Source organism: Macaca fascicularis, chromosome 7 (assembly GCF_037993035.2).
Source record: "Macaca fascicularis isolate 582-1 chromosome 7, T2T-MFA8v1.1".
NCBI lineage: Eukaryota > Metazoa > Chordata > Mammalia > Primates > Cercopithecidae > Macaca > Macaca fascicularis.
Window position 1 is genome coordinate 32,530,202 of NC_088381.1, and position 17,556 is coordinate 32,547,757.

Genomic DNA, 17,556 nt, shown 5'->3' on the forward strand with positions numbered 1-17,556 from the left:
GTAATGGCAATTACTTTTGTGCCAACTTAATAGCTGTTGATGCCCATCATCTAGTTCAACTCAATTCATTAGGGGTTGAAAAATGATGATATTCCCATTGTGTCATTCCTTCCTCATTCATTAGCTAGAATATTTCTTTTTCTTTTCTTTTCTTTTTTTTTTGAGGCAGAGTCTTGCTCTTGTCATCCAGACTGGAGTACAATGGCGCAATCTTGGCTCACTGCAACCTCCGCCTTCCAGGTTCAAGCGATTCTCCTGCCTCAGCCTCTCGAGTAGCTGGAATTACAGGTGCACACCAACACGCCCAGCTAATTTTTGTATTTTTTATTAGAGATGGGGTTTCACCATGTTGACCAGGCTGGTCTTGAACTGCTGGCCTCAAGTGATCCACCCACCTCAGCCTCCCAAAGTGCTGGGACACTAGAATATTTCTAACTAGAGCAGCCCCCCTTGTGTATTGTTTCATTATCCAGTGGTCCAGCTCACATAGGAAAGGTGGGATAAATACTTGTTTCTTTTTCTTTATGAATTAAAATAAGTTGGTTACCTATCATCCTCAAAAGGTGAGCAGTTAATTTTTTAGGATCATTAAAACTCATAGACTTAGACATATTTTAAGTATTGTGATCTGCTGAAGTTATCATCCTTCCTGAGCTTACATTGTCCCATCTGTGTTCAGGGGTAGCTTCTGCAAGTTGGCTCTTGAGTTTTTTTAACATGACCTCTGTAGTCTTTGGAAGCTTCCTTCCTGTTGTACACCAAGATGTTCCATGAGTTCATGCTGATACTTGGGATTCAAAGTCAGGACTGCAGGGTTTTTACTTAAAGCTTCTTTCTTACACAGGCATATCCTTTCTTCTGAGAATCCAGGTTCTCAGGGACCTAAGAATTATAAAACTAGAATATCACACCATTAGTTTGCATTGTCTTACATTACGTATACAACAATCTCAGTGAAATCACCTATTTTATCAACACACATTTTATTGAAAAAGTTAAAAAATTATTTGCATAGGCGCTTTCCACTTTCTTTAGTTGTTTCTACATTTTCAGATGATGTGTCCAGTACATAGTATGTACTCTCTCCTCTTTAACCCTCATGTAGTCTTAGTTTTACAATAGGTATTTAATGCTCAGTGCCAGTCCTTAGGTTGACTTCTCTCTAGTCATTTGGATGTCCAAAGTTTATTGTCTAGAAAATTCCTCAGGAAATGTGCAAGAAAACAATATAGAATGCCTGTGTCTCACGGTGTTTCCCACAGAGGATGGTGTCAAACTTAGATTTTCTCCAACCTAAGTGAGAAGCGGTATCTTGGTGTAGCTTTAATTTGTATTTCTTTTATTATGAGTCAGAGTGAGCGTTTTTTTTTTTTTTTTTCATGTCTAAGTGTTACCAGAAAGGAGTCCTGATCCAGACCCCAAGAGAGGGCTTGTGCAAGAAAGAATTAGGGGTGAGTCCACAGGGTAAAGTGAAAGTAAGTTGATTAAGGACGTGAAGAAAGAATAGTACTCCATGGACAGAGCAGGGCGTTCCCAAAAGCAAGAGGAGGACCATGTTTGCCTTAGGTGCAATGCTTGTTTGTACATAAGAAAACAAAGCAAAAAATCATGGGGAGATGTATTCTCCTACAAGGGTTTGTCACAAAGATTGCTCATCTTTGTATAACTGCTGTCTTCTGCAAGACTCTATATTACTATGTTGAAAGCAAAACTTATTCTTAAACTAAAAGTGCTTTTGTTTTTAAGATATTGGGACATCAGGACATTTCCTGGGTCTGTTATATCCTGGGTCTGTTAAGTCCTGGGTCAATTCAGTAAACGTTGTTAATGTGTTCCTTTAACATTATTAACCTGTTTCTTTTAACCGTAAACATCCTGTGGCTATGAATGTCTAACCTGTTGGGAATGTGGCCCAGCAGGTCTCAGCTTCATTTTACCCAGGCAGCCCCTGTTCAAGATGGAGTTGCTCTGGTTTGAACACCTCTGACACAATGACCATTTCTTTTTCTGTGAGCTGTCTGTTAATATCTTTGTCCATTTTTCTATTAGATTTGGCCTTCTGCCTCCCACCATTTTAGGACTTCTCTCCATATTAGGGATATTACCCCTAATATGGATATAAAGGGATATGTATGTGATACAAGTTGCAATATCTCTTCCTAGTTTGCCATTTGTTGCCTGACTTTACTTATAGGGCATTTTTGCCATGTGACGCTATATGTAATGCCTTGTTGGGCTAGCTCTTCAGACACTCCTTTCTTTTCAGATTTTTTGGGCTATACTTATCTATGTTCTCATTTTAAATGTATATCCAATTTTTCAAGCTCTAGAAAAGAATTGGCATTTTTGTGGGAATCATGTTAAATGTATTAATTAACTGGGGTGCATTGATGTCTTTATGATGTTGACTCTTCTTATCTAAGTATGTTTTCCTGTTCCATTTGTTCTGGTCTACCTTGGGCCTATCAGTAAAAGAGGTTTTTTTTTTTTTTTTTTTTTTTTTTTTTTGAGATGGAGTCTCACTCTGTCGCCAGGCTAGAGTGTGATGTGATCTTGGCTCACTGCAGCTTCCGCCTCCCAGGTTCAATCGATTCTCCTGGCTAAGCCTCCTGAGTAGGTGGGATTATAGGCACCTGCCACTGTGCCCAGCTAATTTTTGTAATTTTAGTAGAGACTGGGTTTCACCATGTTGGCAAGGCTGGTCTGGAACTCCTGACCTCATGTGATCCACCTGCCTCTGCCTCCCAAAGTGCTGGGATTACAGGTGTGAGACATCGTACCCGGCCAGTAGAAGTGTTTTAAAGGTGTTTTAAATATATATTTCTTAAGTTCATGCTTGGATATTTTATCTTTTCTGTTATTAGCATAAAAAGGGTCTTCTCTTGCATTATATCTTCTAACTAGTTATTGCTTATATCTATGAAGGCTATTGACTTCTGAATATCAAAGGTTTTTGAGTTAAGGATTGCTATGATGGCATTGTACAGAAATTATTACAGAAGTTATAAATAATTTGCTATTTCAAGTGAGAAATTAATCCATCAACCAAGGCAGGGTCAGGAGGGGAAGGAAGAAATAGATATGTATCTCAAAAGTATGGGACTTGGAAACTCATTTGATGTTTAGCAAAGGGTGAAGGAAAGGGCATGTGAGCTTTCTTTTTTTTCTTTTCTTTTTCTTTTTTTTTTAATATGGAGTCTCACTCTATTACCCAGGCTGGAGTGCAGTGGCGTGATTTTGGCTCACGGCAACCTCAGCCTCCTGTGTTCAAGCAATTCTCCTGCCTCAGCCTCCCAAGTACCTGGGATTACAGGCACCCACCACCACGCCTGGTTAATTTTTGTATTTTTAGTAGAGATGGGTTTTTGCCATATTGGCCAGGCTGGACTCAAACTCCTGACCTCAAGTGATCTACCCACCTCAGCCTCCCAAAGTGCTGGGATTACAGGCGTGAGCCAGTATGCCTGGCCACATGAGCTTTCAACTGGTAACTGCAATTGATAACATTTTTAACAGAAAATAGGAAGCGGAGAAGGTTGGAGAAAAAGAGAAGGTATTTCAGTTAGGGCATTTAGATTTTGAGACTGGAAGTAAATAGAGAGGTCAAGTGTTAAAATTTAGATTTGGAAGTCATCAATAGAACTGTAGGAGTTTCTGAAATGACTAGGGAGATAAACTAGAATAATAAGAGAAGAACAAATGACAGAATGTCAAAGAATTTTTATATTTAAATAACAGGTAGAGGAAGTTGGTCCCTGAAAGAAACTGAGAATGAAGGATCTGAGAGGTAGAAGGTGAATGAGAATACAAAGTCATAGAAACCAAAGGAACAGGGACTTGGCTTATCAGTTGTGAAAAATTACCAGTACTTCTTAAGGCAGCAATCTCAGAACTGTTATGAAGGTGAGCTAAGACTATGAAGAATTCAGAAAAGAGATATGTTAACTAGGAATGGGTTTGTGGTAGGAAATTTATACTGTGTGTTTCAAACACATGAAGTCCAAATATAAGAGGTCTCATGTTTCAAATAATGTATGTTGATATCAGTTAAACAAATATGCTCAGATATAAATAGCTTGGCTTAAATTAAAATGTTTACTAATACTTCTTATTTATTGCCATTAATTCAAAGTTCAGTGCTTTACCTGAATATAGATTTATACTTTACCTTCTGACAGATGTGTATGTGGTGGGGATAGAGGGAGGCTTCAGGTAAAATATAACATTTAAGTGCTAAAAAGGACAGTAATTTTTCCCACTCTCAGATAAATGTTCTTTCACACAGGTATTTATAACCTCTTAGTCTTAGGGTTTACAACATCTTGTCATATTTCACGGAGATTCACAAGATTCTGGGAAGTAATTAGGACAGGGATCATTATTTCTTAAAGTGCAGAGACGGTAAAAGAATAATAGAACCAAGTCCGGATCTAAGATATTCTTGACTCCTAGCCCATAGGCATATGTTATGAGTCAGGGTGGAGTGTAGAAAATGTTTCTTCTAGGTATTTTAAACAGAAAAGGATTTAATACAGAGGTTTAAGTGCTTATAAATACAGTTGGCCCTTGATACCATGGGTTCCTCATCTGTAGATTGAACCAACCACAGACTGAAAATATTTGGGGAAAAAACCCAATAAATAATACAACAAGAAAAATGTACCAATAAAAATAATACAGTAAAACCACTATTTACCTAGTATTTATGCTGCATTTTTTTTTTTTTTTTTTTTTTTGAGATGGAATCTCTCTTTGTTGCCCAGGCTGGAGTGCAGTGAGGTAATCTTGGCTTACTGCAACCCCCGCCTCCTGGGTACAAGCAATTCTGCAGCCTCAGCCTCCCAAGTAGCTGGGATTACAGGAGTGCACCACCACGCCTGGCTGATTTTTGTATTTTTAGTAGAGACAGGGTTTCATCATGTTGGCCAAGCTGGTCTCGAACTCCTGACCTCAAGTGATCCACCTGCCTCAGCCTCCTAAAGTGCTGGGATTACCGGCCTGAGCCACCGTGCCTGGCTTGCATTAGGTTTTGTAAGTAATCTATAGATGACTTAAAGTATACAGGAGGATGTGCATAGGCTATATGCAAATGCTATGCCATTTGCCATTTTATGTAAGGGACTGGAGCATCTGCAGATTTTGTTATCCCTAGGGATCCTGGAACCAATCCCTGCCCAGATACTGAGGGACAACTGTAAGTGGAAAAACTGTAAGGTAGTAGACTACCTCCAGAAATGACTCATGGAACAATATGGTAGAGCTGATTATCAGGGGAATCACCCTTGAGTTTGTCTCTGAAATTACTGCAGAGAGCAGGAAGCCACACTAGGAAGTTGCTGATACTGTTGGTACCATCACTACAGCACTTGACCACCTCTTGACATTCACAGAATTGGTGATTTGGCACTGGAACATGAATCTTCAAACCTAAGAATCACAATAGACTCTAGAACACTGCAGCTAAAAGACTCTCCATGAGCTTGCTTGCAAGAAAAAGTCACCAAAAAGAAGTAGGAAGATGGCTTCTGCTTCAATTTTTTTTTCCTTCAGATCTTTCAAGAACAAATCTAATAGATGAAATGTAATTCATATCCAGAACTTAGCTGTGAGGAAGTCTAGAAAATGTAGTTGTTGGTTTTCCTGCTCCTTCATACAAGGAGGAAGCTGGAACAGAAATTGAGCAAGCCGATCTACATTTGCCACAGCAAGCTTAGTGTGTGTTCATTCAAAATGTCGGCAAAAATAACGAACAGGCCAGAACCATGTGGCACAGCAGTAGAAATGGTTGCCAGATGGATATCATTACTAATATTCAAGTAAGTTTGAATGATTATAATTGGTCATGGTTATAATTGGCAGAGCTGAACTTCAACCTAGATCTGACCAGAATGCTGTATTGCCTTTCAATTTGATCAGCAGCTTAGAATTCATCTGCTCTTATTTCTGCCTCCCCCAACCTCCAAAGCTATGAAAGGGTATTTTTCTAGGATCCTCTCCTGATTTACCAATCCCAATGAAAAAGAGATGCAGTTTGCCTTTCCTAGGGTATGTGGGGCATCCATGATGGTTTTAGCAATCACCATGTGACTCTTAACAATTCCCAATCCTGCTTAAAACCTTCTAGCAGCTATGTTGGCTAGAATTGGGATTTGTGTTGAGTGACAGGGACTCAAAATAGACTCAAAATAAGTGTGAGTTAAACCAGAAAGAAATTTATTTCTCTCATGTAAAACACATCCACAGGTAAGCAGTCAGGACTACTTGGGCAGCTTCCCTCCCAAAGTCATCAGGCCTTGGGCTCCTTGTATCTTGTTGCTCAATCATACTCAGCATGTGTCTTTAATATGAAGTCCAGGAGGGCTGCTTGAGTTATAGCCATCACATTTGCATTCCAGCCAGCAGAGAGGAAGGACAAGAACACTGCAAAAGAAGTAGCACCCAAACCTTTTGGTTACATCTCTTTGAGTACTTGGTAAATGTCTCCACCTAACTGCAAGGGAAGTTGGCAGCTGTAGCCTTTTGGTCAGATGGCTGTGTGCTCAGCTAAAAATCAAGGACTTTTACAGTAAGGAAGAAGGGGAGAATGCATACTACTGATAAAAATCCACCTCTGCTATAGGGACCTCATTGAATCCTGCAAAGACATTCACTGTGTCTTTTTCATTATATTGCAAAATTTCAAAATGGCAGGTGTCTTCTCTAGCACCTTATACAGAGACTGACATATTTTAGGCACTTTATCATCTCTTAAAAAAAGGTCCCATTTTTATTTTGACGAAATTTTAAGTGATTTAAATATAAATATGACTAGAGTATAACTGTATGAAATGTGCTTGAAAAGCTGTGTGGAAAACAAAATTTTGTATTTAAATCTTCGTTCTTCTAATACATCAGGGTATTTCTACGGAGAGAAGGGAGGGAAAAGGATTCAAGTAATTTGGAGGAAAGTTACAAACTACAGGTAAATCTAAAAGCAACAAAAATGAAAAAGAATCGTTGACATATAAGGATGGGAGGTTAAAAAGAAATAAAGAACTCCACAAAAATCAAACTCAATTCTAAATTTAAAACCAGAATGAAAATTTCAAAGAAGCAACCAGATCACATAACTGCAGTAGGTACATTGTGAACACATATCTTTATAGCATAATGGTATGAAGTAGGATTTGAAATTAAGATAATCCTGGCTCTTCCTGTTATTATGTTACCTCCACCAGTTAATCTCTGAATTAAATTTTCTCACCTGAAAAATAAGATTCGCTAAAAATTGTTACAATGAGGACATGAGAATATATGCAAACTATTTAACACTGGGTCTAATGCAAAGAAATACTCTATATACCACAGTAATATCACTCTCATGATACATTTTATTTATATGACTATCTTCTCCTCTCCAAGAATTAAGTACTTCTTAAAAATCAAATCTTCAAAAACGTAGTCTTTTTGTTTTCGTTCATTCTTCTAAGCAGATTATAGTAACAGGACTGGCCTACATATTTTTAAAATTTCAGATTGTGAAATATTGATGTGATCCCATCCATAAATTTATAATTTTAATTATTTAAAAATTCATTTATAACAATGCATGTCAAAATAAATCTGTACTTCAGATTTAACAAAATAAAGTTTGGTCTCATGCTGTAGGAGCTGAGGCAACTTGCATTTATGATACTCAATAATACCTGATTTTTCAGCTCATAGTGGGAAGGCAAGATACCAGTTAACAGTTAACACCAGTAAACTTATACTTAGTTCAGAAGATTTCAAATTCTTTTCTTCTACATTGTGTATTATACATATTGTTGGCACTTAACAAAGAACATGTACTTAACTCTTTATGATTGTAAGCCCCTCAAAGGTGGGTACAAGATCTTATACATCTTACCTAGCTATTTTTTGCAGTGACTGCTACTGGTTGCCTCCCAAAGGGCAAGTCCCTAATACCTTCCCTAGGTGATGGAACTCATTTAAGATGAATGACTACATGCTCCAGGAAATGGGCCCCTCTCTTACCTATAACACATTAATTAAGGATCTAAGCTAAGTAATTGGCCTTAGGGTGAGCCTTTGTCTCATACAATGAGACTAATAGAGTGTGTGTATGGAGTGCTTAATGGAAGATTCTGAGATTTTTTTCTCTCTGATAAAAGGCTATGAGAACTGCTTACTATCCTGCTTGGGATGTTATGAGGGTATAACATCTGAGCTGTGGCAGTCATCTTGTGACCATGAGGTAAAAGACACAGCAAAGCAAAGCTGAAGATGATAGAACAGAAACACAGAAAAACAGGATCCAGTGCCTGTAAACAATAAACCATTCAATGAACCCTTGAACCTCCTATCTCTAACATTATTAAGCGAAAAGTAAGTGTCCTTATGGTTTAAGCCAGTGTTGGGTTTTCAATTACTTGCAACTAAAATCACCTCAGGTGTTATACAGTATTTTCACCCCCAGAATTTTTTACTGGTTGGCTCTATGCACTGGTTCTTATGTTTGCCTGCTCTGACATTTTACCCTTCCATGTCATTTAGCACTGAGGATCCTAACATACTTATTTTATAGTAGTATCTAGGTAGTTCATTACTTTCATTTTCTTGAGTGATTGCCTTTCTTAGGATTAGTTCCATTTTCAAGTACTTTTGAATGTTGATTTGCAGGCTCAGCTTGCATGGCAGCCTTCCTGCTCTTTACCTCTCCCTTCCTAATCTCCGCTCCTTTCCTTTTGTAATTGCTTCTACCACCTGTTCAAACTGAGGGCTCCAGATCTGTGGTGACAGTGGAACTATCACAGATCTACAAAGATCTATGTAAACAGAGGAGTAGGCTGTTTGACTCAAGATCTGTCCACAATATAAATTACAGTCCCAGGCACTGGTTGTTGTTGCTTCTCAGTTTCAAGAGCGAGGAAACTCCATTCAAGACCCTGATTTCATTACTTTGCAGGAGCTGACATTTCTGGCTACTTCAGTCTGCTTCCAGACCTATATAGCCCGGGTTCTGGCTTACAAATTCATTACACTTATCAGTTTGTTATTTCTGGTACTTGGAAATGTCTATACTGCTTCTGAACACAGCTATGCTTTAAATTTTTCTCATTCTATTCAAAGCTCCAGAAATATACTTACCTAGGTACTCCATAGGCTAACATTTAAAAATAAACACTATGTGAAAGAGAAAAAGATGGCTTTTTGGACAACATAAAGTTCTGTGCCATGCACCATTCATTGGTAATAATCCTAAGTGAACAGCAGAGTTCTGATGAGTGAAATAAGATCTGTGCATTCTTCTGGATTAATAGCACACAGCAGATCAGCAGCTCTGTTCTGCCTTCTGCTGATTTTTATTCACTCCCTAAAGTTCATGACATCAAAGGAAGAATAACACTGGGTCTGTTTAAAAAATGTGTTGCCTATATAAAATATGTCCCATAAAACACCTTCAGATCCAGTCAGTTTAATATAAAATGTTTTTAATTGTTTTTGAAAACATTTAAAAAACAATTTTTGAGCACTTTTAATAAAAAAAGAGAACTGAAATGCTACCGCAATATTCAACTACTGTAGTTTCAGCAGGTACAACAGACAACAAAACACTGGGGAAATCTGACTTTTTGCACTAAATGAAACATGAAACAGGGCTTGTTTTTGTCATTTATCGTGTAGTAAAGCACATTATAGTACAAGACTATTATATGAACCTCAGATGCACTGCACAAAAAACACTTTCCTTCTTTTCAGTTCAAAAGTCAGTGCTTATTGCAATTATATGCAAAATTATTTACTTCATGAAGTCTTATGATAAACAGTATGCAAAATGTTTTAAACATCAAAACAATAAAAATAATCTGGAACAGAACATATTCAACAATAACTAAGCAGAATTAGTAAACATAAAGTAAATAACCTGTGAATAACTATGTTTGCCTGGTTAACACTGAACCAGTTTCAATACAGCGAAGAAAAAAAAAGAGTGGTTACAGGAATCCTAGTACTGTACAAGATAAGTCAGTAACACTCATGCACATTTTGTGATCATGTATTAACATGGTGAAGCAAACTAAACTTAATTCTTCCTGCTGTAATATTCTCATGTAAGAGAATAATAGAAATATCTCATTGAGATCAATGCACATTGCTACATAAGACAATTTTATCTGTCACTTTGATGACATTTTGTCTTTTCATAATGAAACACATTTAAAAAGTTTAATCTGTGGACTGTATTGGTTGCATTTATCCTAAGAGATGTGCCTACCACAGGTTCAACAAATTTAGTGCAATATATGAACCCCAGAAAGTTTGCTGGACGAATTCAACCAAATTTAAAGAGTTTGCTGCAATACTGTACAAGGGGTTAAAAATCCTCCAGTCTTAATATTTTTATCAAAAAAGATTTCCATTATTTTTATATTAGTAGGAAGCTAATAATGTAAACAAGGGATTAGAATGGCCTCAAAATCTCCTTTTCAGAGTATCTCATAAAGAAAGGCTCCCATCATTTGTTAGAAGAAATCACACAGTTTCCTTTGGGTATTGCATACTTTGGTGTGCAGTAGTGCTGTGTCTCAATGTACAGTGAAGAAATAACTAGCATCAAGAAAAAAATACCTAACAAATCATGAAATCAAGATAACAGCAAACAAACACACACAAATGCCAGTAACTAAGACATATCAATATATAAACCTCTGCGCCAACTCTAGCACCATTTTTTATCAAAATATGTTAATACCCTACCTTGCAAATTTATTGAACAACAAAACCTTATTAAACCCTTCAGCACATTTGCTAAATATTCATTGATTGTAGTCTTCTGATTGGCTTACTAAGGTAAAGGAAAGCTTAGCTAGGTTCAAGGCAGCATAGCAAATGGTTTTACGTTAGCTTTAAAAACAATGGCAATTTAACAATCTCTTTGAAAGTGATCTTGAAACTCACTTAAATGGAGCTTTCAACCAGTGAGTAGGTTTGTGTCAACATGCAACTCATAAATAATTATTCACAAAACAAAATGGGAGCCATAGAGAGAAACATTTTAAAACAAATCCTGAGTTCTTATTTTGCAATTGTGGTTATCACAATAAATAAATTAAGCAAGTAATAAAATGCTCCTCTTCTTCAAGTACTGTTGATATCCCCTTTGTTTCATCAGAGATATAAAGATTTGTGGCTTCAGACCTTAGGTGGTGAAATGTTTTTTGTTGTTTTTTATGTTATCCTCCTTCCTGTTTTTCAAAGGGATCCTATGATCAAACTACATTACTATATTCAGGAGTGAGGGAGTCACTGAGTTGAAGAGGAAAAAAACATTATGGTGGAATATTTTAACGAAAAATTTCAAAGTAAATCTCAATTAGAATCTCAGTATGTACATGCAGCCATTGTGATGAAACTAAGAGAATGCTTTTGTTTTCCTTCTCATTCCCCTAACTAACAAATAATAAAACATAAAGCATTTTTCTAACATGCTTGTATTTATTATATTAAATTACAAATGCCTGGAGTTACATTTACTTGTTTTGTGTGTGCGTGCCTGCGCATCTATGTGTGCTAGCTCCATATTAAAATCAACATTTAAAAATAATGCAAGGTCACAAATATAAATGGCTACTTGTTTTTTTCTCTTAAAAATTTTAGTGCAGCTTTGCTTTCCTTAAAGTAATATTTAATTTTCCACTATTTTCTATTTAAGCCCTTCATCGTGGGTGTAAATGGTACTGAAGCCCCAGAAAGTCCTACAGAGATTTTTCATCCTACAGTAGCTCTATGCTTCAAGCCTAAATATTTTATAATAACCTGAATATTGTCCCTGTTTCAAGGAAGACTTTCTTGTCTACAGTTCACCTTAGCTATGATTTTATATCTAAAAGATAATGCCAACAACAAAATAGCCTATACCTAAAATTGATGGTTTATTCTGAGTTCTGTGCAGATCATCTGATGAAATGAAACTTATACAAAATAAAGATTGACTGCTCTTGTAACAGCTGGATAGTCAATCAATGTGAATAAATGGGGCATATTATAAAATTTAAAACCTAATACTTGTTCTTCTACAGCCTACTGTCTTTAGACACTTGTTAAGAACTGAGGCAAGTCTAACCATTTCCTACTGAAGAAACCACTTCTGCAGCAAACGCTTTTAAAATGTCACAATTAATAGTATTTCTGCTGCGGGAGGCACTTCCATTAAGACAAATACAATACATATGTCTTTAGATACAGTGTGCTACATATTATAAAACACAATTTAACCCAACATTTCAACAGTAGGATGGTCCTTGCTTTCTATCCATTCAAAACCTGATGAAGTCATAGAATTCATGGATTCACTGCAAATTTGTTGAAATAATGGGTCATTCTTTAATTCTTCCAGTGTAGCTTCATCATCTTGTCCCTGCTGACGACCTGGATCAAACAGTAGATTTGGGTCTAAAGTGTTCAAATCATTGATGCTGCCTGAGAGCTCAGAAGACAACCTGATATCACTAGAGAAATCAGATGCAGTATTAGTGAGATCAGATGCTACCTGACCTACCAGCTGCTGGTTGGTTTGCAAGCTGTCTCCACTCAACAGGTCTTTAACAGTGCTATTGAAATCTAACTGCTGCTCTCCAATTTCTGATTGTGCTTGATTATCTCCAGGAGAAAAATTGATCTGATCGGTGCTATTACTTTTGGTGAGGTAAGATGGTGTTTGGAATTCATAAACAGAAGTGCTGGAATCAATCATATTTTGTGGGTTGGCACTAGGAAAAACAGTGGAAGGTTCCAAAATCTGAGTGAGATTCATCCGGGCTGTATAATTAGAGGGCAGGTTGTTCATTCCCAAACCTCTCACTGCATCATCATTGTCAGAATCAAGTTTACTCAACAAAACATTGGTTATTTTTTTACTGTTTGCTTGCTTCTGAAGAGCGTTTGGGAAGGCTGTCTGCATCATGACTGTCAATGGAACTGACTGGCTTCTTTGAGCTATGTTGTTGGCACATGCATCTGTGTGAACATTTGTGAAAACAACTTCTGGGGTAACTGGACTTCCAAAGGGGGTCACATTAGATCGTGGGATATTAGATACTGGATAGAGGGTGCTTCCACTAAGATTACGTTGGCGATGAACAGCAGGGCTCACACTCCGGCATCTGAAGTTGCTGCTGGCAGACGAATTAGTTCCCTTATTATCAAGAGGGGCAGGGACTGCAAAACCCTCCTGTTTGTTGGTGTTATTTACAGTGGCACCTTGATGCTGCACAGGAGAGACAGGAGTCAAACGACCAAAATGAGTGTCATGATGTCTGGATTGAGACTGATAAGACTGTCCAGGCACAGCAAAAGCATGAGGTTTCCTGAAACGGTCTTCCACTAGTTCCTGATAGCTTGGGAGAATACCATGGCCCGAAACTGATGAATTACCAACCCCACTATACCCATTATTCATCCATTCAAGCTTGGTTTTGTCAGGGTGTGTGGCCATGGGTCTTTGCATCGGTTTCACAGGACTACTTGAGACAATGCTGGCATCATGATATGCCATACTGGAGCTTATTGGAGTAAATGCAAATGGATTCCTGCATTCAACAGGGCTGGGGGGGACACTACTGCTGCAGTTAGAATGTGGAGTACCAATGGGTGTATGTCGGCTACTTCCTAAAGCACTATCCACAGGTGTAGTCTGGGCTAGCCTGGAGCAAGGGCTCTCCCGTGATAGACTCTGAGATCCAGCAATCATTTCAGATGTTGGGGTTGGGGTTGGGGTTGGAGTAGGAGTGGGTGTGGGTGTAGGTGTGGGTGTGTGGATTGGAGTGCCATTGCTGTGGATTGGATGATAGAAGTGGGTGCTGGAGGTGTGAGATGACATTGGAGCTCCTGGAGTTACTGACTGACTCTGAAGGGTCATTCCCAAACAGTTGCCGTAAGAATGAGAATTGTTCATTGACATTTGCTGCTCCATAAGCACCAGCTCTTCCACAATACTATCTTGTGTAAGTTCATCATCAAAAGGAAAGTAGCTTTCATTTGTCTGGGAAACAGAAGGTTCAAACTCCTTCAGTTCAGATTGCAGAGGTAACTGATCTGAAGAATGTGCTTGTATTTGATTTAAAGAAGATTCCTGTATCTGGCTATGTAGCTGCTGGCTATATGTGTCCTGTGGCATTCCTTCTAATTCCCACACAGACTTCTCTAAGTCATTGATATCAGAGTGCTCAGGAATTGTCATAACACTGATAGCTTGCTGTTGTTCACAGCTGGCAGATATCAACTCAGAATCCTTAGTGATTTGTTGCCATCCATTTGGATTAAAGCTGCCAACTGACTTTGAATCACTGTCCAAGAGAAAGACACTTCCTTCAAGTTTTACTTTTATATCTGGAGATGATGACGGGGTTGTTTGCTGTTCCAAAGCTGAATCACTGATAACAAGGGTAGAAGAATTCAAGGGTTGATTTGCTCCTATGTGTGAACTGACATTTACTGATACCTTGCTAGGAATCTGAGCACCTGCTGTTGAACCTTCTGTTTTCCCTGAATGTGGAACCTTTTGGTCCTTCTTAACACTGCCTTGTTTCTGCCCTTCTATGGTAGCTGCTGAAAGCTGTTCCACAATTGGTTTCTTTACAGGAGGCACCTGGGTCTCTTGCAATGTAGAAGACAGTCGTTTTCTTGGACTTTTAGTGCATAATTTAGGGTCTTTATTGATTGAGTCACCATTAGATGGTGAACTGGTGCTGGTGAAAGTTAAGTTCTGAGAAGCAACTGATAGAGTGATAGTGCTCTCATTATTGCCTGTTGACGTGCCTGGCAGAATTTCATTACAGCGACTTTTACATTTGGTCCTCTGGTCACAGACCTTAGTTGCTTTTATTTCAATGACACCTTCATTTGAAGGTTTCTGCAGTACTCCGTCTGTATTACTTTTCTGCCCCAAAAGGGCACTAGGTGTTTGGGGAGCTTTAGCCTCATCAGAGTTCTCTTGGCACTGTACAGGATGCTCATCTGATGATGTTTCGGGTTCCACTTTGACTTCCACAGCAGATGTTCCCCCCGCACTGCTGGTTCTGGACCCAGGAGACTGAAGTGACACGACAGAACCATTCTTGATCTGTGGAACACTCCTTGATTCTTCTGCCGTTCCTGTAGCACTGCTGACTGAGGCAGAATGTTTAAGAGGGGTGTTACTGTTGCTGGGTGTGAGGGATATTGTTGTCATTTTCACCACGTTTAGAGAACTCATGTGTGAAGCGGGTACAACGGCAGTTTTGATGGGACTACTAGTAAAGAGGACAGTAGTTGGAGAGCGAATGGTGAGTGCACTGGTGTTGGCTGGTTTGGGTAAGATCTGAGGGTAACGGTGCCGGGCAGAACGATCCCCACCAGGACTGGCTGGAACGTTCTGGGGAGTCTTTGGTGCCTGTTTCACAGACTGCATGTGCTGAGTGACCACCTGTACATTGAGGGGAAGAACTTTGCCGTCAGAAGAACTCATTGGACTCGGTGAAGTTACCAATTGCCTAGTCCGCTGGACCTGTTAAAAGACAGCAAAAAATCAGATTTAACAGGTCTAGGCTGTAAATAGTAATTCATGTATCTGTATATACTTTTAAGGCATTCATTAAATGTTAATGTTAAAAAGAAAAAAGTTCCTATGTTAGAAGAGAGTTCTAGACCAGGTTCTACACAATCAGACACATAAATACAACAAATGCAACCCTAACGCATTATAATTAAAAAATATGTAAGAACATCATTAAGTCACTTTTCAGTTAACAAGACTAAAAGCTTCACACTTGTGAAGAATATTTGCTGAAACAATGATTTAAGGGGGTTACCGGAAGAAGACATAAAATCTTGAAGAAACATATAACTGTAAAGGTTACCTACCAGAATCTATGCTAAGATGGCTCACTCATAGGGGAAATTGTCTTATAAATGTGTCTACCTTAAACGTCTGTAACTAAACCACTGCAAATAAGATACAACTAATATCTACCCCAGTTTGCCCTATGGTGAACAGTGTAGTTACCATGTATTTCATATTTTAATAACATAATATGAATAAGAAAAATGATAAAATATTTCCTAAATAATATCAATAATAACATAAAGTACCAACTTACTCTCATTTTAAAAGTCCCTTCATCATAACCTCAGTTGTGTGAGATAGAAAAACAGGAGATTGTTTCCTTATCTACAACTAGAGGTTAATAAACTAGCTAAAGAATTTGGCCAAGGTTCTAGTCCTGTATCCGATAAGCCATGGATAGGCCTACATTTAAGTATTATCATTACACAATAGAATTTTGCTCCACCTGAATGTAAAAAAGAAAAGCGTTTAACTTTTAAATAAAGTTTGCAATTAAATTATCTTGGCTTGGCTGGGTGGGTTGGCTCACACTTATAATTCTAGTACTTTGGGAAGCCAAGGCGGGTGGATCACTTGAGATCATGAGTTCAAGACCAGCCTGGCCAACTAAAAAATACAAAATACAAAAAATACAAAAATTAGCTGGGTGTGGTGGTGAGTGCCTGTAATCCCAGTTACTTGGGAGGCTGAGGCAGAAGAATTGCTTGAACCCAGGAGGTGGAGGCTGGAGTGAGCCGAGATTGCGGCACTGCACTCCAGTCTGGGAGACAGAGAGACTCTGTCTCAAAAAAAAAAAAAAAAAAAAAAAATTATCTTGGCTCAGCCAGGGATGAAACAACTCTAAAAATGAGAACGCTTACATAAAGCTCTGAGTGGTTATGTGCATACTTTGTATGTCTTGGATCTTTATATTTTCCATAATGTTTCATAGCTTACTTTGTAATCAACAATATACATCCTGACTGAAAGACTGAAGGGGAATCTTCCTGTAGTCACAAAACCAGTTTGTGGCTACACTTGTACTTGCCTTCTTTTCATCTGCCACTTTTAAATAAACAATTGATTTCCCACCATCCCAATAAGGCCAAATACTATTTAATTATATTACCGGAATGGGACTAGGGACAGCTGCCACAACGATACCAATAGGTTGAGGAGAAAGGATTGAAGGATTTCCATTAGGAAGATTCGTTACTCCATTGCTTGTAGCACTTTCTGATTTTTTTGCTGCGGATTCTCCTGGCAAAGGGGATTGTAGTTTCTGTTCTTGCTGCTTCTTCTGGATTTTCCGTTGCAACTGCTGTTTAGCATCAATTGGAGATGGCAAAGTCTTCACCTGAGGCTGAAAGGAATTACTTTCAGCTGTTGGTATAAAAGCAGAAGGCTGGGTAATTCCTTTAATTCCTGAAAATAAACAGAAAGGAAAGCTAAAATAAATACTCTCCTTTATAGAAGGCAGGTTCCTTTGAATTTCTTTGAAAATGTAGCCATCTACTGGACAAAGCAACCAAAATTTTAACTCACAATTTCTGTATAAAGCATTAGACTTCGAATTTATAAACAATTGTCAATATAGCTTTGTCATCTTATAATATGGTTCAGCTCAGGTGATAGTTTCAGTTAAATCAACAGGATTTTAAACACAGTAGCTATATCATAAATGTGCAGAAGCTAAGATAAATGCCAACACA

At 38.1% G+C, this 17,556-nt stretch overlaps 1 protein-coding gene across 5 annotated transcripts in view; it reads right to left on the reverse strand.

The window, feature by feature from the left end:
• Positions 1-9,456: 9,456 nt before the first annotated feature.
• RFX7 (regulatory factor X7) overlaps positions 9,457-17,556 on the reverse strand; it is a 156,722-nt gene continuing 148,622 nt past the window's right edge. For all 5 annotated transcript variants that reach the window (XM_065547950.1, XM_065547951.1, XM_065547952.1 and 2 more), the window contains 2 exons: positions 16,974-17,269; positions 9,457-15,526 (listed from right to left, as the gene is read on the reverse strand). In XM_065547950.1, the coding sequence (XP_065404022.1) occupies positions 12,254-15,526; positions 16,974-17,269 (3,569 nt within the window). In that variant the 3' untranslated portion in view covers positions 9,457-12,253. The remainder of the gene's footprint in view (positions 15,527-16,973; positions 17,270-17,556) is intronic.